We start from the raw sequence: 19,125 nt of genomic DNA, 5'->3' as shown, positions 1-19,125 counted from the left end.
CAGGTTCTAATAGGTCATGGACTAGTACCTCTGGACTAAACAACCCAATTGTAAAGCAGATGGTAGAGCTGGTGGCCTAGGATGGGTTAAGTCCTGGTTTAACCAAAGCTCCAGGAAAGAACAGATGTTCAGGGAGAATGATATTGGGAATTCTGACTCTTCCTCCATCCACAGACATCATGAATGACCATCTACTCATACTTCAGGACCCTCTGAGGTAAAGTCATACCTGAGTCAAGAAACTTCTCTACACTGCAATTCAGAAACCATCTACAACAAACACCAAGGCACACTGGGCATAGATCCTACCTTTCACAATGTGCCATGTAACTGGAGAAGGGTTTCCAACATCTCACATCACCCTGAGGACAAAAAGACTGAGACCATTCACATAGCACTCAAACGCTAAAGTTTTGTATGGTTTGGCTTTTAATTCACCTACACAGCTAGGAGAGAACAATACTAGGTTTACACACACCTCAAAAAGCCAAAGGAAAAATGGTGGTTTCATGTGGTTACCTAAGCACTTGCACAAGCCTCATCCCTTGGGTAAGGACAGGAACAGGGTTAAAGTAGCAGGTTCCAGTTTCTCCTGGAGGGGGTTTTCCTGCCTGTGTTGCTGGCTGCTGTTGCTCACAGTTAGGCCCTGGTCAAGCCTACATCGGGAGTCAGTAGCACAAAATCAGTGGACATCTAGCAGTCTGAGTGGAGCGTAGCTCTTCCTCTAGGTTCAAATGCCTCCTGGACAGAGTCCGTCAATGGACAAAGTACCAGTGCCATAGTCTGACACTGTCAGAGGCCACTGCAGAGAAGAGATTCCTGGGCCCTTAACCTATTACTCATTAAAAGTATAATATGTGTTTTCATCTAAGATGCACAGGGACTTACAAGTGATTTTGCCAAAAACTGACTTTGATGTAGCCCTACAGATGCCCAACAGGAAGCTACAAAGAAGAAAGGATGACCTTTACTTTGTATCTTTTATTATCTTAAGACCTGATATAAAGGTATCTTAATAATTTTTCAAAATTTGCCAAAACGAGGTTTATTCTGCCTAAATTTACCTAGTCTACCTCACTTATTTCCAAAATTAAGAACATCATAAGAGTAACTAAATATGCAAGATTTACAGAGTGCCAATTTTTACAACATGCACTTGCAGGCCCTCCCTGGGGTGAGGCCTAGATCCATCCAGCCATTGTCCCAAGCCTTGGGTCACCTTGGATCCCCAGAGAGCCTCACACACTATAATACCATCATTTTCAAGTAATAAAATTACCCTCCTGCCATGAGGATTCCTCCATAACTACAAATGAGGACTGAAATAATGACCAACCAGGCCCCAGACCACCACAGCACCTCTCAGCCTGATGCCCCTCTTCTATGGAGGGCCAGGCCAGTCCTCTTCCTCAGTAAGTCCCTCCAGCTACTCACACTCAAGTACTCTTTATCTTCCCTTTAATTCAAGATCTGACTGTAATTCACACTGTCAATTTATTTAAATATTCAGGGTCACTAAAGCAAGGGCTCAAATTAACATCAACACTAATTTTAACATCTTCCTTTCAGGGGGTGACATCTTACACTTCCAAGCACAGGACACGGGAAGTGTGTAAGTGCCCACAGATCACAAACAAGAGCTTCTGATGGGTGTTCTGAGGGATCAAGCTCCAGTGGTAGTGGTAGTGCACAGAGGAGATTAAAGACCACAGATCCCTGTGCACGCCTGTGCAGTGTCCCAGTTAGTACCCAGTAGCCTGGATTCTAACAGACTTGCATCAGGAACTGAATGCACCAAACAGCAAACCTCCTGCACCTGGGTACAGGTGTAAGCTGAATGGTTATCTTAAGGCTGAAACATAACGAGTGCTCAAGAGGTCACAGATACAGGAAACCCTTGTGCAGTACAAATTTATTACAGCATTTTTGAAATAGTACAGATGGTCTCTGAAAGCTAAAGATAGAATTACGAGATTCAGCAATCAGTTCTGGGTGTGAGTGGAAGTAGAAATCAGTATGACAAAGCCATGGCCACACTTCCACCTTCACTGTAAGTGAGACACAGAAACGCACCAGGTGCATTTAGATGAAGATTAGCACAGTGTTGCTCCCAGTCCCAGGGCACCCAGCTCCCAGAGGGTTCCCACTCACACCTCAGGCTGCTGCTGAAGGAAAGGACCAGGGGCTGATGTTCATTAGACACCCAAGGGACAGGGACATGGCAGCTGTGGGCACCTGCTGTCAGCCTCTGAGGTCAAGCAGTCCTGAAACCCAGTTAAATACTGGGATGAGTGGCTGAGGACACATCATCCAGTAAAATTCCTAGCGGGAGCTCGACCCAAAGACTTCTGGTCAGGTGTCTGCAAAGGGAAGGCAAAGAGGCACGAAGATTTTTTCAGAAGGCATCAACTGCTTCTTTTCTGCTTTCCTCCCATGTGAAATGTTCAAAATCAGAAAACTTAAAATATGCCCTGGACCGGGGCAGAGTAATGTCTGCCTGTGATCTCGGTACTCTGAGCGGCTAAGGCACAAAGAGTGCAAGTTTTCGTTCAGCCCAAGCAATTTAGCAACTTAAGACTGTCTCAAAAAATAAGATAAATAAAAAGGAGTGGGAGGTGTAGCTCAGTGGAGGGCGCTCCAGAGTTTGAGCCCCAGTAGGAGGCTGGAGGCGGGGTGCATCTTGGAGGAAAAGGACAAAACACTTGGCAGCATTAATACGAAGGCCGGCAACACATGGGATGCGCCATGCAGCCTGGCAGCTCGACCTGCAGGCAGAGTTTAGGGGAACCTGTTGCCAGCCTCGGGCAGAACTGGACTGAGCCCCCTCTGGATCTCAGGCACACCCGCTCCCACTCAGGAAACCAAGTGGGCGGGACGCTCCCCAAGACCCTCCGGGTCCCGTCGCCCGGCTGGTGGCCGGGCCAGGACCCAAATCACCCTCAACTTCAGGGAACCAAGCAGAGGACCCAGGCTGCGGCCTCGGCTATAGATGGCGGGGAGGCCTGGTCCCACCCCAGTAATTCCCACGGCTCCTAAACAGGCGCGCTACTGGTTCTTAAGGCCACACCGAGCTCACCATTTCCATGGCCTGGTGTCCGGGGGTCCTCTTGTGGCTCTCCCAGTACGCAAAGGTAACAACAGCCTGGCGATCTGGTACTCCCAAGAAAAACGAGCCAGTACAGGCCAGGACCGTACTCCCGAGGCAAAAGCCTGGTACCTGGGAGAGCGCAACCCCGCCAGTGTCTGCGCTCCTGATTGGGTAATTCTCCTCCTCGTTCGCCCCCGTCCCCCCGGCCTGATTGACAGTAGATGGCACCAACCCCCACAGAGCAAGTTCTTAATTTCAGCTTCCCCCACCCAATGCTGCAATTGAACCCGGAGCTTCCAGTGGTAGCTGCTTTGAAACTGGGTTTCCCTGTGTGGAGGGAAATGGCCACACTGAGAAGACACTGATATTTACCCTTGTGTATAACACTATGTCGATTCAGAAATTGTGTGTGTGTGTGTGTGTGTAGGGTGCGTTATATAGAGATGGAAAGAATGTAATGATAATTATTTTAAAACCTCTCTTAAATCAGGTGTGGTGTCATCAGGTTTAATCCAGGTGCTAGTAATCCCAGCACTCTGGGAGGTTGAGGCAGGAAGATTACAAATTCGAGCTCAGCCTTGGCAATTTAGTGACCCTGTCTGAAAAAGAGCTGGGGATGTAGCTCAGTGGGTTCAATCTCCAGTACTACACATACACAAACACATATACACACACATGCTAAATTTTAATTTTTCACTCTCTAGTCTTCTGAGAAAGCAACCTCAGCTTTCAAAAGGGAAGCATTCCCTTTCGACAGCAGTATCCAATCCAATAAAATAAGAGAGAAAAGTGTAATTTAAAATTCCCTAGAATTAATGTCGAAATGTTTTTTTGTACTAGCTATTTAACACTTACTCTCCAGTGTGAGGCTCCACACATCTCAGTACCCAGTGGCCACATTCCTGGCTTGAGAGTTAAGATTCCTTAACCTCTCATAGAGAAAGCACCTGAACACCTCTCTTTCATGCCAGAGGTGAGAAAACAACCCTCATTGTGAATATTTCTTCTCAGGCCCAAGAAGAGGACGAGATAGCCTTGGGAGAGGAGGTAGTTCCAACCAAGAAATGTCCAGAGGAGACCAATGCTCCCAACTCCTGCTGTGCATAGAACCAACTCCCTTGCAGAGATCACAGCAAACAAGATCATAGGCAATAGGAAGTGTTGGGAGCCGCAGCCCCGAGCCCGGTCGCCTTACTTGGCGGACGTGAGGCCTGTAGGAAAGAGCAAAGCCTGAGCTAGATTACCCCTCCCATCGAGTGTGCTAAGATGGCGCTTATCTCCTGCTTCCTGCTTGGTAAACAACCCGCCCTGTAAGATCTCCTGCTTCACAACCCGCCCTGTAAGATAGTCTGCCTAGCAACAACTGATGTTAGCCAATCAGCCCGCATCGCGCGCTTTGAACTGATTGGCCACTGTAACCCTATAAAAGTGAGTGCCTCTCCCGCCACGAAAAAAGAAGCAGAAGAAGCACGCAAGGAGCCGCGGAGAGCGGACCGGTAGAGGCTTCGGGACAGACTGTAGGGAGAAGCACGCAAGGAGCCGCGGGGAGCGGACCAACAGAGGCTTCGGCCAGGAGGATTCCCGGGGCAGGCTGTACGGAGAAGGAAAATAAAAGAAAAGGTTGTCCACTGCCAGACTTTGTTGTGTGTCCTTCCTGCCGGCCGGGAGTGACACCGACATTTGGTGGCCCATACGGGGAGCTGATCACCCCCGAGACGTGGCAGTGGACAACGCTCCAACGCAGAGCTGCAAGACAGGTGAGTAGAGGATAAACCTGGGCCCTGGGTGGCGCGCACCTACAGGGTTTGTAGACTCCTCTCAGGCTCACGCGTAAGTGGCGGATTCCTTGGGCCTCACGCGGTGAGTAACATATTAAAATATGGGAAACATGCTAGGTAGCGGCACTAAGAGTGAGGGTGGTTGCGGGGAAAGCTCTCAAGAGCTTACAAAAGTACGCAGGGTATTTGAGCAGGCCCAGTCAGGGAGCTCCCGAGAGGGGTCCGTCAAGGGGAACAAAGATGCTAAGGAGGAGGACGGGGCTCAAGCCTCGGAGTCGTCTGACTCCGAGGACGAGGGAAGGTTGAATGGTGAGGAGGCCAAAGAGACCAGCTGTCAGGGGCCTAAGTCGCTTGATGGGGAGACGCAAGGCTCTTTCGCTGCGTTGCGCCTCGAATTGCACTCCGCTCAGCTAGGCTTACGAAAAAGCAGAGAGCTTCTGAGCGCCCCCTGGCAGGGGAGGGAGACAGAACCTTCTGCTCCGCCCTGGAACTCGTTCCCGGAAGCGGTCCCTCGCCGCGATGCCGCCACATGGGAACTCCCCCCTCTTCCGTCAGTACAGGAAATAACGCACAGGCCGCCATTTTCTGTTCAGCCACGGCCGCCATCTTATGATGCTCCGCCGCCGGCGGGACGTTATTTCCACAGACAGCTGTGGCGTGGGGGTCCTGTGTCTAATGAAGACCACCCGTTCCCAGGGATAGATAGCGGCCCCTATGGGATATATCCTGTACAGATGGCCATGGGTCAGGGACGTAATGTGTGGGAACCCTTTGAAATAAAGCAGATTAGAGAACTTAAAAATGCAGTTACAACCTTTGGGCCGACTGCGCCTTACACCATTGCCATGCTGGAGAACCTGTCTTCTGGGCCCCTCACCCCCGCGGACTGGACTCAGCTGGCAAAGGCGTGTCTGCCCTCGGGTAGTTACCTGGATTGGCGAGCCTGGTACACCGAGTTCGCTGCCGAACAGGCGGAAAGAAACGCTAACCGAGGGAACCGGGGGTGGAATAGAGACATGCTTATGGGGGAAGGCCAACACGCTGATAATCAGACTCAGTTCCCTGGTGCAGTTTATGAGCAGATCAATACCATTGGGCTTCGCGCCTGGAAGCAGGTGAGTGGTGCCGGAATGGCATCCTTGTGCCTCTCTAAGATAGTCCAGGGCACAACAGAGCCATTCGTTGATTTTGTGGCTCGGATGCAAGATGCCGCCGATAAGATCTTTTCCGATAGGGAAGTGGCTCAACCGCTGGTTAGGCAGTTGATTTTTGAACAATGCACAAAGGAATGTAAGGCAGCAATAGCCCCACATAAGAATAAGGATCTTAACGCCTGGATCAGAATATGCAGAGAAATAGGGGGGCCGCTTTCTAATTCGGGAGTTGCAGCTCTTCTGGCTGCGGCAGTGCAACAAAGGGGACCTCGCGTTCTGCAAAATGATGGAGGTTCAATTAAAACATGGTATCCCATACAATCCCCAAGGTCAAGGAATCATTGAGAGGGCTCATAGAAGCCTCAAAGAAATTTTACAAAAACAAAAAGGGGGAGTAGGCCAAGGCCTGGCCCCAAAGGCACGATTATCCATGGCACTATTCACACACAATTTTTTAAATTTAAATAATGATAATTGCTCCCCAGCTATGGAGCACTGCAACCCTTCCTCCAACCATAAAGGGTGGGTTAAATGGAAAGATGTCCTAACAGGACAATGGATGGGCCCGGATCCGGTGGTTAGCTGGAACCGAGGCGCGGTTTGTGTTTTCCCACAGGAACCGGGACGAGAACCACTGTGGGTACCGGAGAGACTGACACGGGCAACAAAGCCCTCGACTGAAGATCAGACCTGCCCTACCGGAGATCCATCACAGACCAACCAACAAGATGAATAGAAATAGCGGTAGCCCAAAATGGACAAAAAGATCCTCAGGCATATGCATGGCTCGCTCGCCTAGCCTACGACCGAGTCTAGGGGCGGTGAGCTTCCCACACTCCTCCTCTAAAAAATTATGACATAGCTGGGTAGGAGAGTCAATGACGGGTAAGAGCGTACTCCCCCGGTGCGACTCAACCTAAGCCAGGCCCTACCCCATCCTGCACGTAAGCCGCTGGACTGTTAGATGCTGCCCAGGTCTAAATTTCTCTCCGAGGGGATTTCTTTATGGAGAGGAAATGAGTGCAAGCTTGTGTGCATCCAGGTTCCGTCCAGTTTGTGCCTGGCCCTAGAAAAAGGACGAGGGCCTCAGGGCCTTGGCAGACCATGGGACGGCCGACCAGGGTCTAAGCCAAGGACCTACGGTGGGCCTACGCATAGGGCATAAGCCTCTGCACCCAGTCCAGGAAGGGCTACGATGCGCACATTCATAAAAAATAAAAAAGGGGGAGATGTTGGGAGCCGCAGCCCCGAGCCCGGTCGCCTTACTTGGCGGACGTGAGGCCTGTAGGAAAGAGCAAAGCCTGAGCTAGATTACCCCTCCCATCGAGTGTGCTAAGATGGCGCTTATCTCCTGCTTCCTGCTTGGTAAACAACCCGTCCTGTAAGATCTCCTGCTTCACAACCCGCCCTGTAAGATAGTCTGCCTAGCAACAACTGATGTTAGCCAATCAGCCCGCATCGCGCGCTTTGAACTGATTGGCCACTGTAACCCTATAAAAGTGAGTGCCTCTCCCGCCACGAAAAAAGAAGCAGAAGAAGCACGCAAGGAGCCGCGGAGAGCGGACCAGTAGAGGCTTCGGGACAGACTGTAGGGAGAAGCACGCAAGGAGCCGCGGAGAGCGGACCGGTAGAGGCTTCGGGACAGACTGTAGGGAGAAGCACGCAAGGAGCCGCGGGGAGCGGACCAACAGAGGCTTCGGCCGGGAGGATTCCCGGGGCAGGCTGTACGGAGAAGGAAAATAAAAGAAAAGGTTGTCCACTGCCAGACTTTGTTGTGTGTCCTTCCTGCCGGCCGGGAGTGACACCGACAAGGAAGAGGAAGTTTAAATAGATCAATAGGCTAACATGTTTGGCAGTTTATTCTTTGACCTAATGATCACATTGTGGATGTTGGTTTCTTCCTGTGTTGTAGGTTCTGTCTGAATTTAAGCACTAACTATATGTCTACACATTTCCATGTGTTTCTGCATAACAATGTTATTTCACACGAGATCCTACTTTAAATTAGAGAAAAAGGAAATCAATGCTAATAGGGAATCTATGTTTGCCATGTAATATGTAATCAACACATCACTGGATTCCGCATCCTATCTGTAGTGGATATATTGTGATTGTCACTTGTATGCTACTCAGTGACAAATCTTTCCAAGACTCATTATCTCCTTCCTGCTCAGCTGGGCTCCCCATGAGGCCTGCCCCTAGCTGATGGGCAATAAGGTGGTTCAGTTTTGGAGGGTGAGATGGCTGTGCACTCGGGTGCCTTCATTCTTCTACTTGACAACTCACCCTCCAGTAGGTTACCATGGGCATATTCTCATGGATGTGGACAGTTCTGAAAGCAAAAGCAAAAACATTCAAGGTCTTGGCAGTCTTAAACACCAACCAAGTCCACTTTTAGAATCACAGTGCTATTCAAGGTGTCGCAAATACACACAATCTGGGAACAGATTCTGCCTCTTGATGAGAGCATCACTAGGACCACATTTCTGAAATCAAGACAACAGAGAAGGATGAAGAGCTGCTGACATTTTTATACTCAGTGTCATTGTGCCTTTTCTTGGGGATGAGGTTTTATGTAACTGTTCAAGGCAAGCAACTTGTCCAAAATTCCACAGCTATTAAGTAGCTAGGCTAGAACTCAGGATCAATTCTTCCTGACCTAGAGCCCACACATGTCCACTAGACCACATGACCCACACAAGTTCCCTTGTCTTTTAGGTCTTGGCCAGTGACACTTACATAAAAGCAAGATTGAGTCCATCTAATACCTGTCACTGTTGGGATCTGCTTGAGACAATGACTGAAGCATCTAAGACTTGGAACAATTTGGGGGAATGGCTGAGGACTGAAATTAGGAAGTCAAGGGCTAATATATTTTTTATCACTCATTGAAGCTATACAAATCACTTGAAGCTATGTAAATCACTCCTGTATATGCAAATTCTTTTTATTCCTTTTGGTATTTGTAGCTTATTTGTGCATAATTTCCAACAAAAATGAAGTGAATTATGGCTAAAACCATGTCTTACAATGTGTCTTAATTTCCTGTCATTGCTGAGACACAGTATATGATGCCAAAAATTAAGGAAAGATTTATTTAGCTTATAGTTTGTGAAGGTTTCAGTATATACTAAGCTGGCTGCAAGAGAGGATACCATAGCTAAGTGGCAACCAACAGTTCATGACTGTGGGAGATACCAAAAGTAACAAGAGGGGCTGGGGATTTAGCTCAGTGGTATAAGCACCTGCCTTGCAAGCAGGCGGTCATGAGTTCAATCCCCGGTACCGGAAAAAAGAAAAAAAAAAAAAAAAAAAAAAAAAAAAAGTTCAAAAAAAAGTAACAAGAGCCAAAACTGGGAGAAACAAGCCTAGGTGGGAAGAGCACTCACAACCTTAATCCCAGCATGAGGCCATGAACCAATCACAAACTCTAGATTCAGTTGCCTCCAAAAAGCCCACCCCCACCCATGACTGCATGAGGCTTTCAGGGGACATCCAGACACAAACTATAACACTATGAAGACAAGCGAAATATATAGGCCCTGTACTGAGACTTCAGCACTGATATAAAGATCTCCAGGTGAACATAGTGTGAAGTGTAGACCAAATGCCATGGCCTTAACATCTTTTGCTGAACTACCTGCAAGTTGTTTCTCCAATGAATGTAGAAACTTTGCTGTGGAATTGTTGCCTTTCAGTCTTACCAGCTTCCTATACTTAGCATTCGTTGCTAGGCCCAAGCTTAGTCAAGCATTCTTTGCTGGGCCAAGCTCTTTTTGTCTCTGGTTTGGCCCTGTACCACAGGGCCAGGCTGTATGTTCAGTGGCCTGTGTTACATGTTTTGGCTTCAGTCAGCACCATTATAGGGTGCTTGCCAGAAAAACAGCTTCCTAGCATATTAAATCTATACCACTTATCAAATTAAAGTGAAAGTTGGTAGATCTGGGGGAGTTTAATGAATGTTTAAGACATGAATAAATCTCAAAAAATTAAAATTCACCAGATGAAGATACAAATGACCATGCCATGGCACAGACCAGAATTCTGCTGTGATTCTGAGAGCCTCTGATTTTTGTGTAAATATTTAATATTCAAACATTTTTATTGCTATGTTAGCAATGTTTTATTGCTATGTTAGCACATGGAAATATATGCACAAAACATTCATGCATTCAATGATTCAATGATTGGTTCAATGATTACAAAATGAATATACTTGTGTAGCCAAAAAGTAGGACCAACCTATCTCATACTCTCAATAGTCACTTCCTCCCTCCTGCCTTCCCAAATACAATGAAGATAAGGACTAACACTGTAGATCAACTTTGACTTCTTCATTTGCCGGTGGTAGGAGTCTTTGCATAGAAACCCAAAATCTCCACCAGAAGACTCTTACAGTTGGTAAACAAATTCAGCCAAGGGGCAGGATACAAAATCAACATAAAAATCATTAGTATTCCTGTATAACAATAATGAAACCAAGAAAACAATCAGAAGGCCATGTAGTGCCTGGCCCTCCCTGACCCCAGGGGAGTCTCCCTAGAACAGCAGGACACCAGTCAGGTGAATTTTTCCCCTCCTCCTCCTCCATCTCTCTCCCACTGGATCTCAGCTCCTTGCACACACAGCCTTCCCAGGCTGTGCACCTTGCCTCTCCCCTCCTACTCAGTGTACTAGTGACCTTGCCTCCTCCCTTCCCCTCCAGCTCCATAGACAAAGGGCTGAAAGGTGAATCAGGGAGGCTTCCTTCCACGTGGCCCATCCCCCATTATCAGGACATACACATCCACAGGAAGACTCATGGATCTGTGCTAAAAATGCAAGATGTGCAAAATGGATGCTCATTTGGAAACATAGATGGTGATGGCCATGGTCCTCCCTCCTCTGCAGTAGACCCCATGGCAATTGTCTTCCCTCTGCCCCATACCTTGCCTTCCTGATCCTCTCCTCTCCTCCCTACAGTTAAGCCCTGAGACTTGAAAATGACATCATCAAGACACACCTCACTCTCAGGAAGTACCAGGACTCCTCAGCCTCCTTGAATGTAATCTGGATCTCTGCTGCCCAATACTTAACACTGGAGCCACCTTGTGTTGGTGATGGCCCCAGGCTGGCAGGAGGCAGAAGCACAGGTCCTACAGCAGGCAACATCTCATCTTCCTCTGCACAACCTTTCAGCCCATCTCCCACTTCTGGCAGGCCCTAGGGTGGTGCAGGAGCTGGAACAGGAGGCTCTAGGATGAGGCTGGCAGGCTGTTCTTGGAGTCCCAGGGCATGATGGCAGGATGTTCCAGGAGTCCCAGGGCTAGGATGGCAGGATGTGCCAGGAGTGGCAAGGCTAGGATGGCATGAAGGGCCAGTAGCAGCATAGCTAGGATGCCAGGATGTGCCAGGATGGCAAGATAGACTGACAGGACATGCTACAGATAGGAATGGGCCTCAGGGAGCCTCTGCCACAATGATGTTCTGATGGGTCACTCCCTAGAGAAGAGGCCAGTGCAGGCAGGGGGCAAGCTCAGTAGGCCTTGTACTTGGGAAGGGAGATGAGCGGGCAGGATCTGTGGAAGATGGTGACACTTCTTCAGCATCTGCATCTTCCGCTGGATACAGAAGCTTCACCAGGAATGTGAAGCCAAACTCCTGGCATGTGTGGTTCCGTGGCAGCAGGATGGTCACTAACTGGTGATTAAGTTTCTTGAGCCTCACCAAGTCACTGACCTTCAGTGGGTTGTACCCCTTCCTGGTCATGATTCTCAGGACTCTGGTCTTTGAGGGCTTGAGCAGCAGCTTAGGAAGACAACTAGAGGAAGGTGCAGGCTGGAGCCCTGGTGCTACAACACTCTGGGATTGGTTCCTCACTTTTTTGCTCAGGCACTAAACAAGATTTGAGCAATCTAAAGCTAAAACAGCATATAGTTGATATTTCAGTTTGCAGCTCAACTTAGGAACTATCTGACCACAACACTGTACAAACCCTTAGTTCTAGTTTAGAAGGGACATAAATCTCCAAAGAAAAAAGGTGCATATATCCTTCCAAACAGTTCAATATTGGGGTAATATTCTCATGCAGCTGTCTAGGGACTGGATCTACACTATGTGAGATCTTGAGTCTTGCCACCAAACAACAGTTTTGTTCCTTCCTGGGAATGGCAGGCTTTTGTACAATCTGGGTTCCTAATATTAAACCAATGGCAAAGCCTATATATGAGGCACTTAGAGGCCTGAGTATGTGCCCCTAGAGTGAACCAAAGCGACTGACAATGCTTTCAGGAAAGTAAAGAATGCCCATACTCAGGTTCCAGCACTGGGAATACCTGACTTTAAAAAAAAAACTCTTCTTTTTCTATGAATAAGAAAAGAGAGGAATTGCTTTGGGGAACTGATTCAAAGAATAAGACCAGTGGCAAAGAAATTAGATGGGATGACTTGCTGGATAGCCACCCTAAGACCAATACCACCTACAACTATACTAACCAAAAAAGCTAAGTTAACCTAGGGACAGAGTTGTGACTCCCCATCCGGTCAGAACTATCCTGGAGATAAAAGGTCACTTGTGACTAACAGGGGAAGGGCTTAGTGAATATCTGTCTGTGCTCTTAAATGCCCTGAGATTATTAGAAAAAGTTGCACTGGTATTAATCCTGCTTCTTTGATGCCTATAGGCCAAATGATTAGGCACTGCCCTGAACAAGTAATCTCTGAGACAAGCAGCCTACGACATCAGTGTTCTGCCCCATGAACATCCCGAGGAAGCATGGGGCACTGATGGAAGTAGCTTTGTCTAAGAAGGACATCAAAAGGCAGGTTATGGAAAGGCCAGCTCAAAACAGGTCACTGCAGCTAGAACTTATCCCCAAAAGGCAGTGGTAGTGTCACTTACTCGGGCACTGAAATTAGGAAGAATCTATACAGACTCCAGGTATGCCTTTATGGTACTACATGCCCCTGCGTCAATCTGGAGGGAAAGAGGCTTGCAGACAAAGAACCATCTATAAAACACACTCAGGAAATCCTACAACTCCCAGAAGCAGTCCATCTTCCCAAACAGGTCGCAAGTAAATGACACCAGAGGGAAATGTCTGAAAATCTCCCTAAGAAATGAAAAGGTGGTAGGGAGACCAATCGGGGAGCCCTACAATAGCTTAAGACTATCCTTATTCCCAGTTGCTAAAGAGCCATTGTCTAGATTCCCCAAAAGGACCAGAGAGCCTGCCACCTACGAGGAGGATTGGGGAGCCTGCAACCTGCAGTGAACATTTTCTCCCCAGGCAGAAGACCTGTGATTGTGGTATGAAGTTCAGGTTCATTCTTCACCAAGCAGTAACTGCAGTGGGTAGCTCGCTGCAGTCTTGTGCCACCTTCAGGCAAAAATAGCAAGGCCCATGAGGGGATGTTTGGGGCCTCGGGATAACTTTGTTTGAAATGCTTGCAGGGGAAGCCAGGGCCCAGCTTTCCCTAGACCACCAGGGCAGTGTACAGGACATGGTGGCAGTCATGCTAAGTACACAGTGGCATCAGAGGTGCTGGCAGCCAGGGAGGAATTCTAGGAATTCTGAGAGAGCAATGTGTTGGCTATACCCAAGACTAGGAGGCCTCAGAAACCTGCTACCTGCAGTGGCCCTTTTCTCCCGGGGAGAAGATCAGTGATTTGCATGTGGGCATCAGTGAGAGGTGCTGGACAATCACACAGGACAACACAGGATGTGAAGGACAGCCAAGCCAGGTCTGAGAAAAGATGCCTCTGGGCAGGCATCAATAGGGCACATTGGGCAAAGCTTGGGTTCTAATGGTCTCTTCTGTTGAGAAACTATCACCTTCTGAGCACATGCTGCTTGTGCACAGAGGTAGCCAGTGTGCATTTTGGCCCCAAGACATTTCATCAAGACCAATTTCAGGGTCTTACACAGGCTTTGCTGAATAGAGAACCCTGGGATCTGCAGGATATTTCAAAAAGCAGCGTTTATGTCACCAGGGAGGCCACCTAGCTTTGCCCATTTTCTAGACCACAGAAAGCAAGGGCAGAGGAAGCAGAGGAGCCTTGCAGGACAGTCAGGGCCTTAGGACTGCTGGCATAGCACAGGTACCAACCCGGAAGAGCAGTGTGATGTCTCTCTTCTGGCCATCTTTCTGAAGAGGGATTGAGGATCAGGGATCCAGAATCATGGCCAGTTAGGCTGAACAAGCAAAACCAGCTGGAGATCTTGGGAACTAAGAAATTCTGGTCCTACAATATGTGAGAGGGAAAGACTTGTGGTGAGGCATCTGCAGGCCTGGGAACTGCAGGCTGCCAGAGGAGGAAACCTAGCAGTTATTCCTGAAATCTGGGGTGCCATGCAGCAATGCCCATGCCAGAATGTGCCCAATGTTAAACCAAGTATTGCAGCACTTAGGGTGCATCTTCCCTTAGTCGACCTCATCTCTTCTCCCAAGTAGAAGATCACCAAGACTTCCCCCTGCACTGGCCCATTTTCCCCTGGGATGAAGGTCTCAGGGTGTCCCTGTCACCCATTCCTATCTGCAGTACATCCTGCCAGCCTAGCCTCATTATTGCTAGATTTTTGGGGGACAAAATCCCCACCTTGAGTCCTTCATTAGCTCCAGAGCCAGGAAACCAGCACTGAGACAGTGACCAAGCACCATGCAACCAGTACCCTTGAACCTAGGCCCTTCCTCCTTCAGGGGTGTCCTGCACCACTCCATGGAAGCCTCTGCGGTTACCCAAGCTGGCCAACCCCACTTCCTCTCACTCCCCCTTGCTAAGGGGCAGATACCTCCTTGCCCTCTCATTTCCCAAGTACATCTCTTCCTGCCAAACCCTGCTTTGGTTCTGCCTCCTGTCATCACTGAAACAAGGACCCACGCTAACCTGGGACAGAAGGAGCATCCTGGGGACTTAGACACCTGTGTGACCTGGCTTTCTAACTCCAACTCCCACCAGAAGTCCCTGCAAAGGTCCTGTCCCAGAATTGGGTACCCTGCTTGAGCTACCAAGGGTTTGCCTACAAACCTGGAAGCTTGCTGGTGGCCCATCCTGCACCTCCACTGGACCTCCCAGCACAGGTTCTGTGCCCATGTCAGCCCCACTGTCATTCAGGGCTCTGGGAAGACCCCAAAGGCTTGCTCAGCACCCAGTGGTGGGCACCCTCCTTAGGAACTCCAACAGCATGAAAGCCATGATACAGACGTGGCCCTTGCAGAGAGGAGCCTGGCCTGGTCACCACTTGTCCACATCTTGCGGGTCATCTCCTTCTATTAGGGGCCACAGTCTTCTAAGCTTCTTAAGGCAACCCTGTTGCAAGCATGAGGCCTTGCCTGGCCCCCGAGTGTTCCTCTGCTTGTACCCCAGCCTTGTCTCTGTCCACAGGAATGGCTCCTCTGGGGAGTGAGCCTGAGCTCTTTTCTGGCTATTGACTGTTGAGAGAGTCAAATATCAGGCTTGCGATGAAAGAGAATGGCCACCCTAGAATTGACCAGGCACCAGGGTGACACCTGATGCTGGTCAGCAGAATCAACAGCCTGTGTCCACGAGAGCCCCACAGACAAGGGAATTGTTCCCAGGAAGCAGCCTTCCTCAGCTGTATGCCACAGAGGAATGGGAGAGTGCAGGCTAGGGCAGGGCCGCATCTAGAGCAGAGCTGAACAGCAGGAAGTAGTGCCCACCTCTACTTTCTCAGTGAGGAAATGGGCTTGCGAGAGGGAGGCAGGGAGACTGGGCAACATCCTGACGCCTGCTAGGAATCTGGGCACTCAGTCTATTTAGGGAGTACTTGCCTCTGTTGTACCCCCTCACCATTCCTATTCTGTCATCTTGACTCCTTTGCACCTAAATTTACCTGGCTGAATTTTGTGTTATGTGGATGGGTCCCCATCTTAGACCTCAACATTTTGAAAACAACGGTTGACACCGTGCTCTTCAGACTTGGCTCTTTATTCATGGGAGAAGTAAACGAAGACAAAAAAGACCCCACTAAGCACTACCATGTCCAGCAGAAAGGAACCCTCGGAAACATCCCTTTCTTCCCCTGGAAGGTCATTCTTTTTGCAATTAGTGGCCCTGAGGAAGTGGATGGGTGCAATTGTGGGGAGCCAATGGTTGGGTCCCCAGGGCCCGTCTTGTCCACTCTGTGACCCGGAGCCCCCTTTGTGCATGAAGAAGCCAAAGTGGGGTCTTGTGGCAGGGGTGTGGAATTTGCTCCAAGTCTAATGAGTAGCCCAGCACCCTTCCCCTCAAGTGCAGGTCTTAGGGACTGAGGATGAGCTCTTGGCAGGTGCAGGGCATGGGGAAGCTTCTGGCTGTGAGGAGCCTCTGCAGTGTGTTGTCCTCGGGCTGCTTCCTGGTGCCTGCAGCTGTGTGGCTGAGTGGCTGGAGGACCACCCTGAGCAGGACCCAGTGCTTTGAGGAGCTGCCTGGCCCCTCCGCATGTGGACCCCTCACTTGCTGTGGTGGCCTCTTGATGGCCCTTCTGCTGTCCCGTTCTTAGCAAAGGTTTCTTCCCTCCCTCCCACCACCTAGTGTTGGCCTTGTCTGCATGACCCAGCTTACCCCACTTCTTAGCTGGGGCCCCATAGTCGACCTGCAAGGCTGCTAGGCCTCTTCCAAGAGTCCTAGCCCACCCCTCCTTCCCTGTCCTCCATTCCTAGCGTGTCATCAATGCCCGCCCCATGCACCACTTCTGATCAGAGGTCATATAACCCCATCCCCCCTGTATCCTGCTGGAGAAAAATGCCAAACCTCCTAGGGTTGTTGGCGTCTCTTCACATCTTCAAATAAAAAGGTTGCTTTCACTTTTTCTTTCCTTCTACTTCTCTATTGTGCCAAAAACCTCTTAACACCCGTTACTCTGGTTGTTTTGATTCCTTTGCACTTAAAACTTCCCATGGTTGAATTTTTTTTATTATCTGTCCTTGACCCCAAACCTCAACACTTTGAGAAACAGCAATTGACACTCTGTGCTCTCCAGATTTGGCTTTTTACTCGTGGAAGGGGATAAGAAAGACAAAAAAGAAGTCCACTAAGGGTGCAGGCTGCATTGTGGGGCGGGTGGCTGGACTCTTCTGCTGGCAGGGACCTGGCCACTGAGGGCCAAGGGCTCTCCTCAGGACAGGCTAGCACGCTGGAGGTGGTGGTGGTATAGCACAGGAGCATGGGGGATCTGGAGGAGGAGGAGGAGGAGGAGGAGGAGGAGGAGGAGGAGGAGGAGGAGGAGGAGGAGGAGGTGGAGAGCCAAGGATGCTGGCTGTAGCATCAGGCAGGGCTGCCAGCCTCCCTCAACAAGCATGTGGAGCTGGACTTGCCAGTGGCCACCTGCTTCTTTCTGCTGTATCACGGTTAGGGTGCCGCCAGCCTCTTTCACCCCTGTTCCCCTGGAAGAGTCCACAGCCATGTCCTGGCTGCCATTGTTGCTGCTGAGTCACACGGGCAGAGGGGCCGGCAGGCACCACCCTAAATATCTCAGGGCTAAGGAACTCATGAACCTGATGAACATGGCCAAGCTAAGTATCACAGGCTTCATGGAGGCAGCTCTGAACCTGAGCAAGACTTTGGACTCTACGTGCCCACGCAGAATTTCCTGCTGATGGACAGTCTCTGAAGCACGGCCTGAGAGCTAAGAAAACTTTGTGGACAAAATAAATTCGTGGGCCAAGGATTGAGCTCAGTGATACAAGCTCCTACCTGCTAAGAGTAAGGTTTTGAGTTCCCTAGTACCAAAAAATAAAAATAAATTCTTCTGGGGGGTCTCTAGAACTGATAGAAAAACTTGTTCCGGTTTCCGGTGGCTGCAAGCAAAGATAACAGCAAGTGTTAAAGATCTTCCAGGGCTGAAGACACCAGTAGGCAGAAGAAGTAGCCTGGTTTCCTTTGCATTAATGCAAAAGAAACTTTCAGAACGCATGGAAGCTTTGATCAATAAAGAGGAACTTCTCAGTGAGTTCTATAAACTGAATGCCCACATGATGGAAGGAGGAGCTATAACTGCTGATCTGTTGGCCGGACTGAATGTCACTGAAAGGATATTGCCCTAGGCCTGACACTGTAGCCTGTAAAGCCTTGAAGGTGGAACCAAGGGGCTCCATCTTCCCCGCCCATAGGAATTTACCTTTGGCTCTATACTCCCCACCCCTCTCCCGTGAAATGACTACCAATGAGCTACCTGTGCATCCCTAAGGCCCCGTAGGCTCCACCCCAAACCTAAGCTACATGTATGCCCCACTCTGTTGGGAGCCGTGGCACTGCCAAGTCATCAGACGCGGTGATCGCGAGGCCTATAGGAAAGTACAAAAGCCTGAGCTAGATTACCCCTCCCATCGAGCCCGCCAAGATGGTGCCTGTTTCCCGCTTCCTGATCCCTATCACCCCACTAAGTTCCCGCCTCGCAGGGTAGTCTGCCTAGCTACTAATGTTGCTAGCCAATCAGCTTACGCAACCCGCCTTGATTTGGAGGCCACAGTCCTATATATAGCCAGTACCTCCACCCCTGGAAGGAGAAGCACGGAAGGAGCTGCGGGGAGCGGACCAACAGAGGCTTCGGCCGGGACGAGTCCCGGGGTAGACTGTGAAGGAGGAGAGAAATAAAATAGAACACTTCGCCACCGCCAGATTTTGTCGTGTGTTCTTCCTGCCGGCCGGGAGCGACACCGACATCTGGTGGCCCGTACGGGGAACTGATCAGCCCTGAGACGAGGCGGTGGATAAAGTCGTTCAACACAGAGCTACAGGACAGGTGAGTAGGGGATAAGCCTGGGCCCTGGGTGGCGCGCACCTACAGGGTTTGTAGACTCCTCTCAGGCTCACGCGTAAGTGGTGGACCCTTAGACCTCACGCGGTGAGCAACATATTAAAAATGGGAAATGTACCGAGTAGGGACACTCAGCCCCTGGTGCAGGTCCTCCGGAAGCTCTTAAGGTCAAGAGATCTTAAGGTGGGGCGCAAGACTCTGGAAAATTTTTTAGAAGAGATTGACAGCTTCGCCCCCTGGTTCTTGCCTACGGGGCATCTAAACCTACCCTCATGGGAAAAGCTGGGTAGGGACCTTTCTCTAGCGGAGAGGGAGGGCAGAGCATCGGTTTCCGCTCGGCCTCTGTGGGAAATGATATATGTATGCCT

At 49.7% G+C, this 19,125-nt stretch overlaps 1 protein-coding gene across 1 annotated transcript in view; it reads right to left on the bottom strand.

Annotated features, from left to right (window-relative positions):
* Positions 1–16,587, bottom strand: part of LOC111756774 (zinc finger protein 679-like) — a 29,708-nt gene extending 13,121 nt beyond the window's left edge. The window contains exon 1 of the mRNA XM_023565077.2: positions 16,564–16,587. Within this exon, the coding sequence (XP_023420845.2) occupies positions 16,564–16,587 (24 nt within the window). The remainder of the gene's footprint in view (positions 1–16,563) is intronic.
* Positions 16,588–19,125: the final 2,538 nt, after the last annotated feature.

The sequence above is a fragment of the Cavia porcellus genome, unplaced genomic scaffold (assembly GCF_034190915.1).
Source record: "Cavia porcellus strain 051 isolate PalLab524CR breed Dunkin Hartley unplaced genomic scaffold, mCavPor4.1 scaffold_27, whole genome shotgun sequence".
Classification (NCBI taxonomy): Eukaryota; Metazoa; Chordata; class Mammalia; order Rodentia; family Caviidae; genus Cavia; species Cavia porcellus.
Note: the sequence above shows the minus strand (reverse complement) of the source record. Positions and strands in the feature narration are given on the sequence as shown.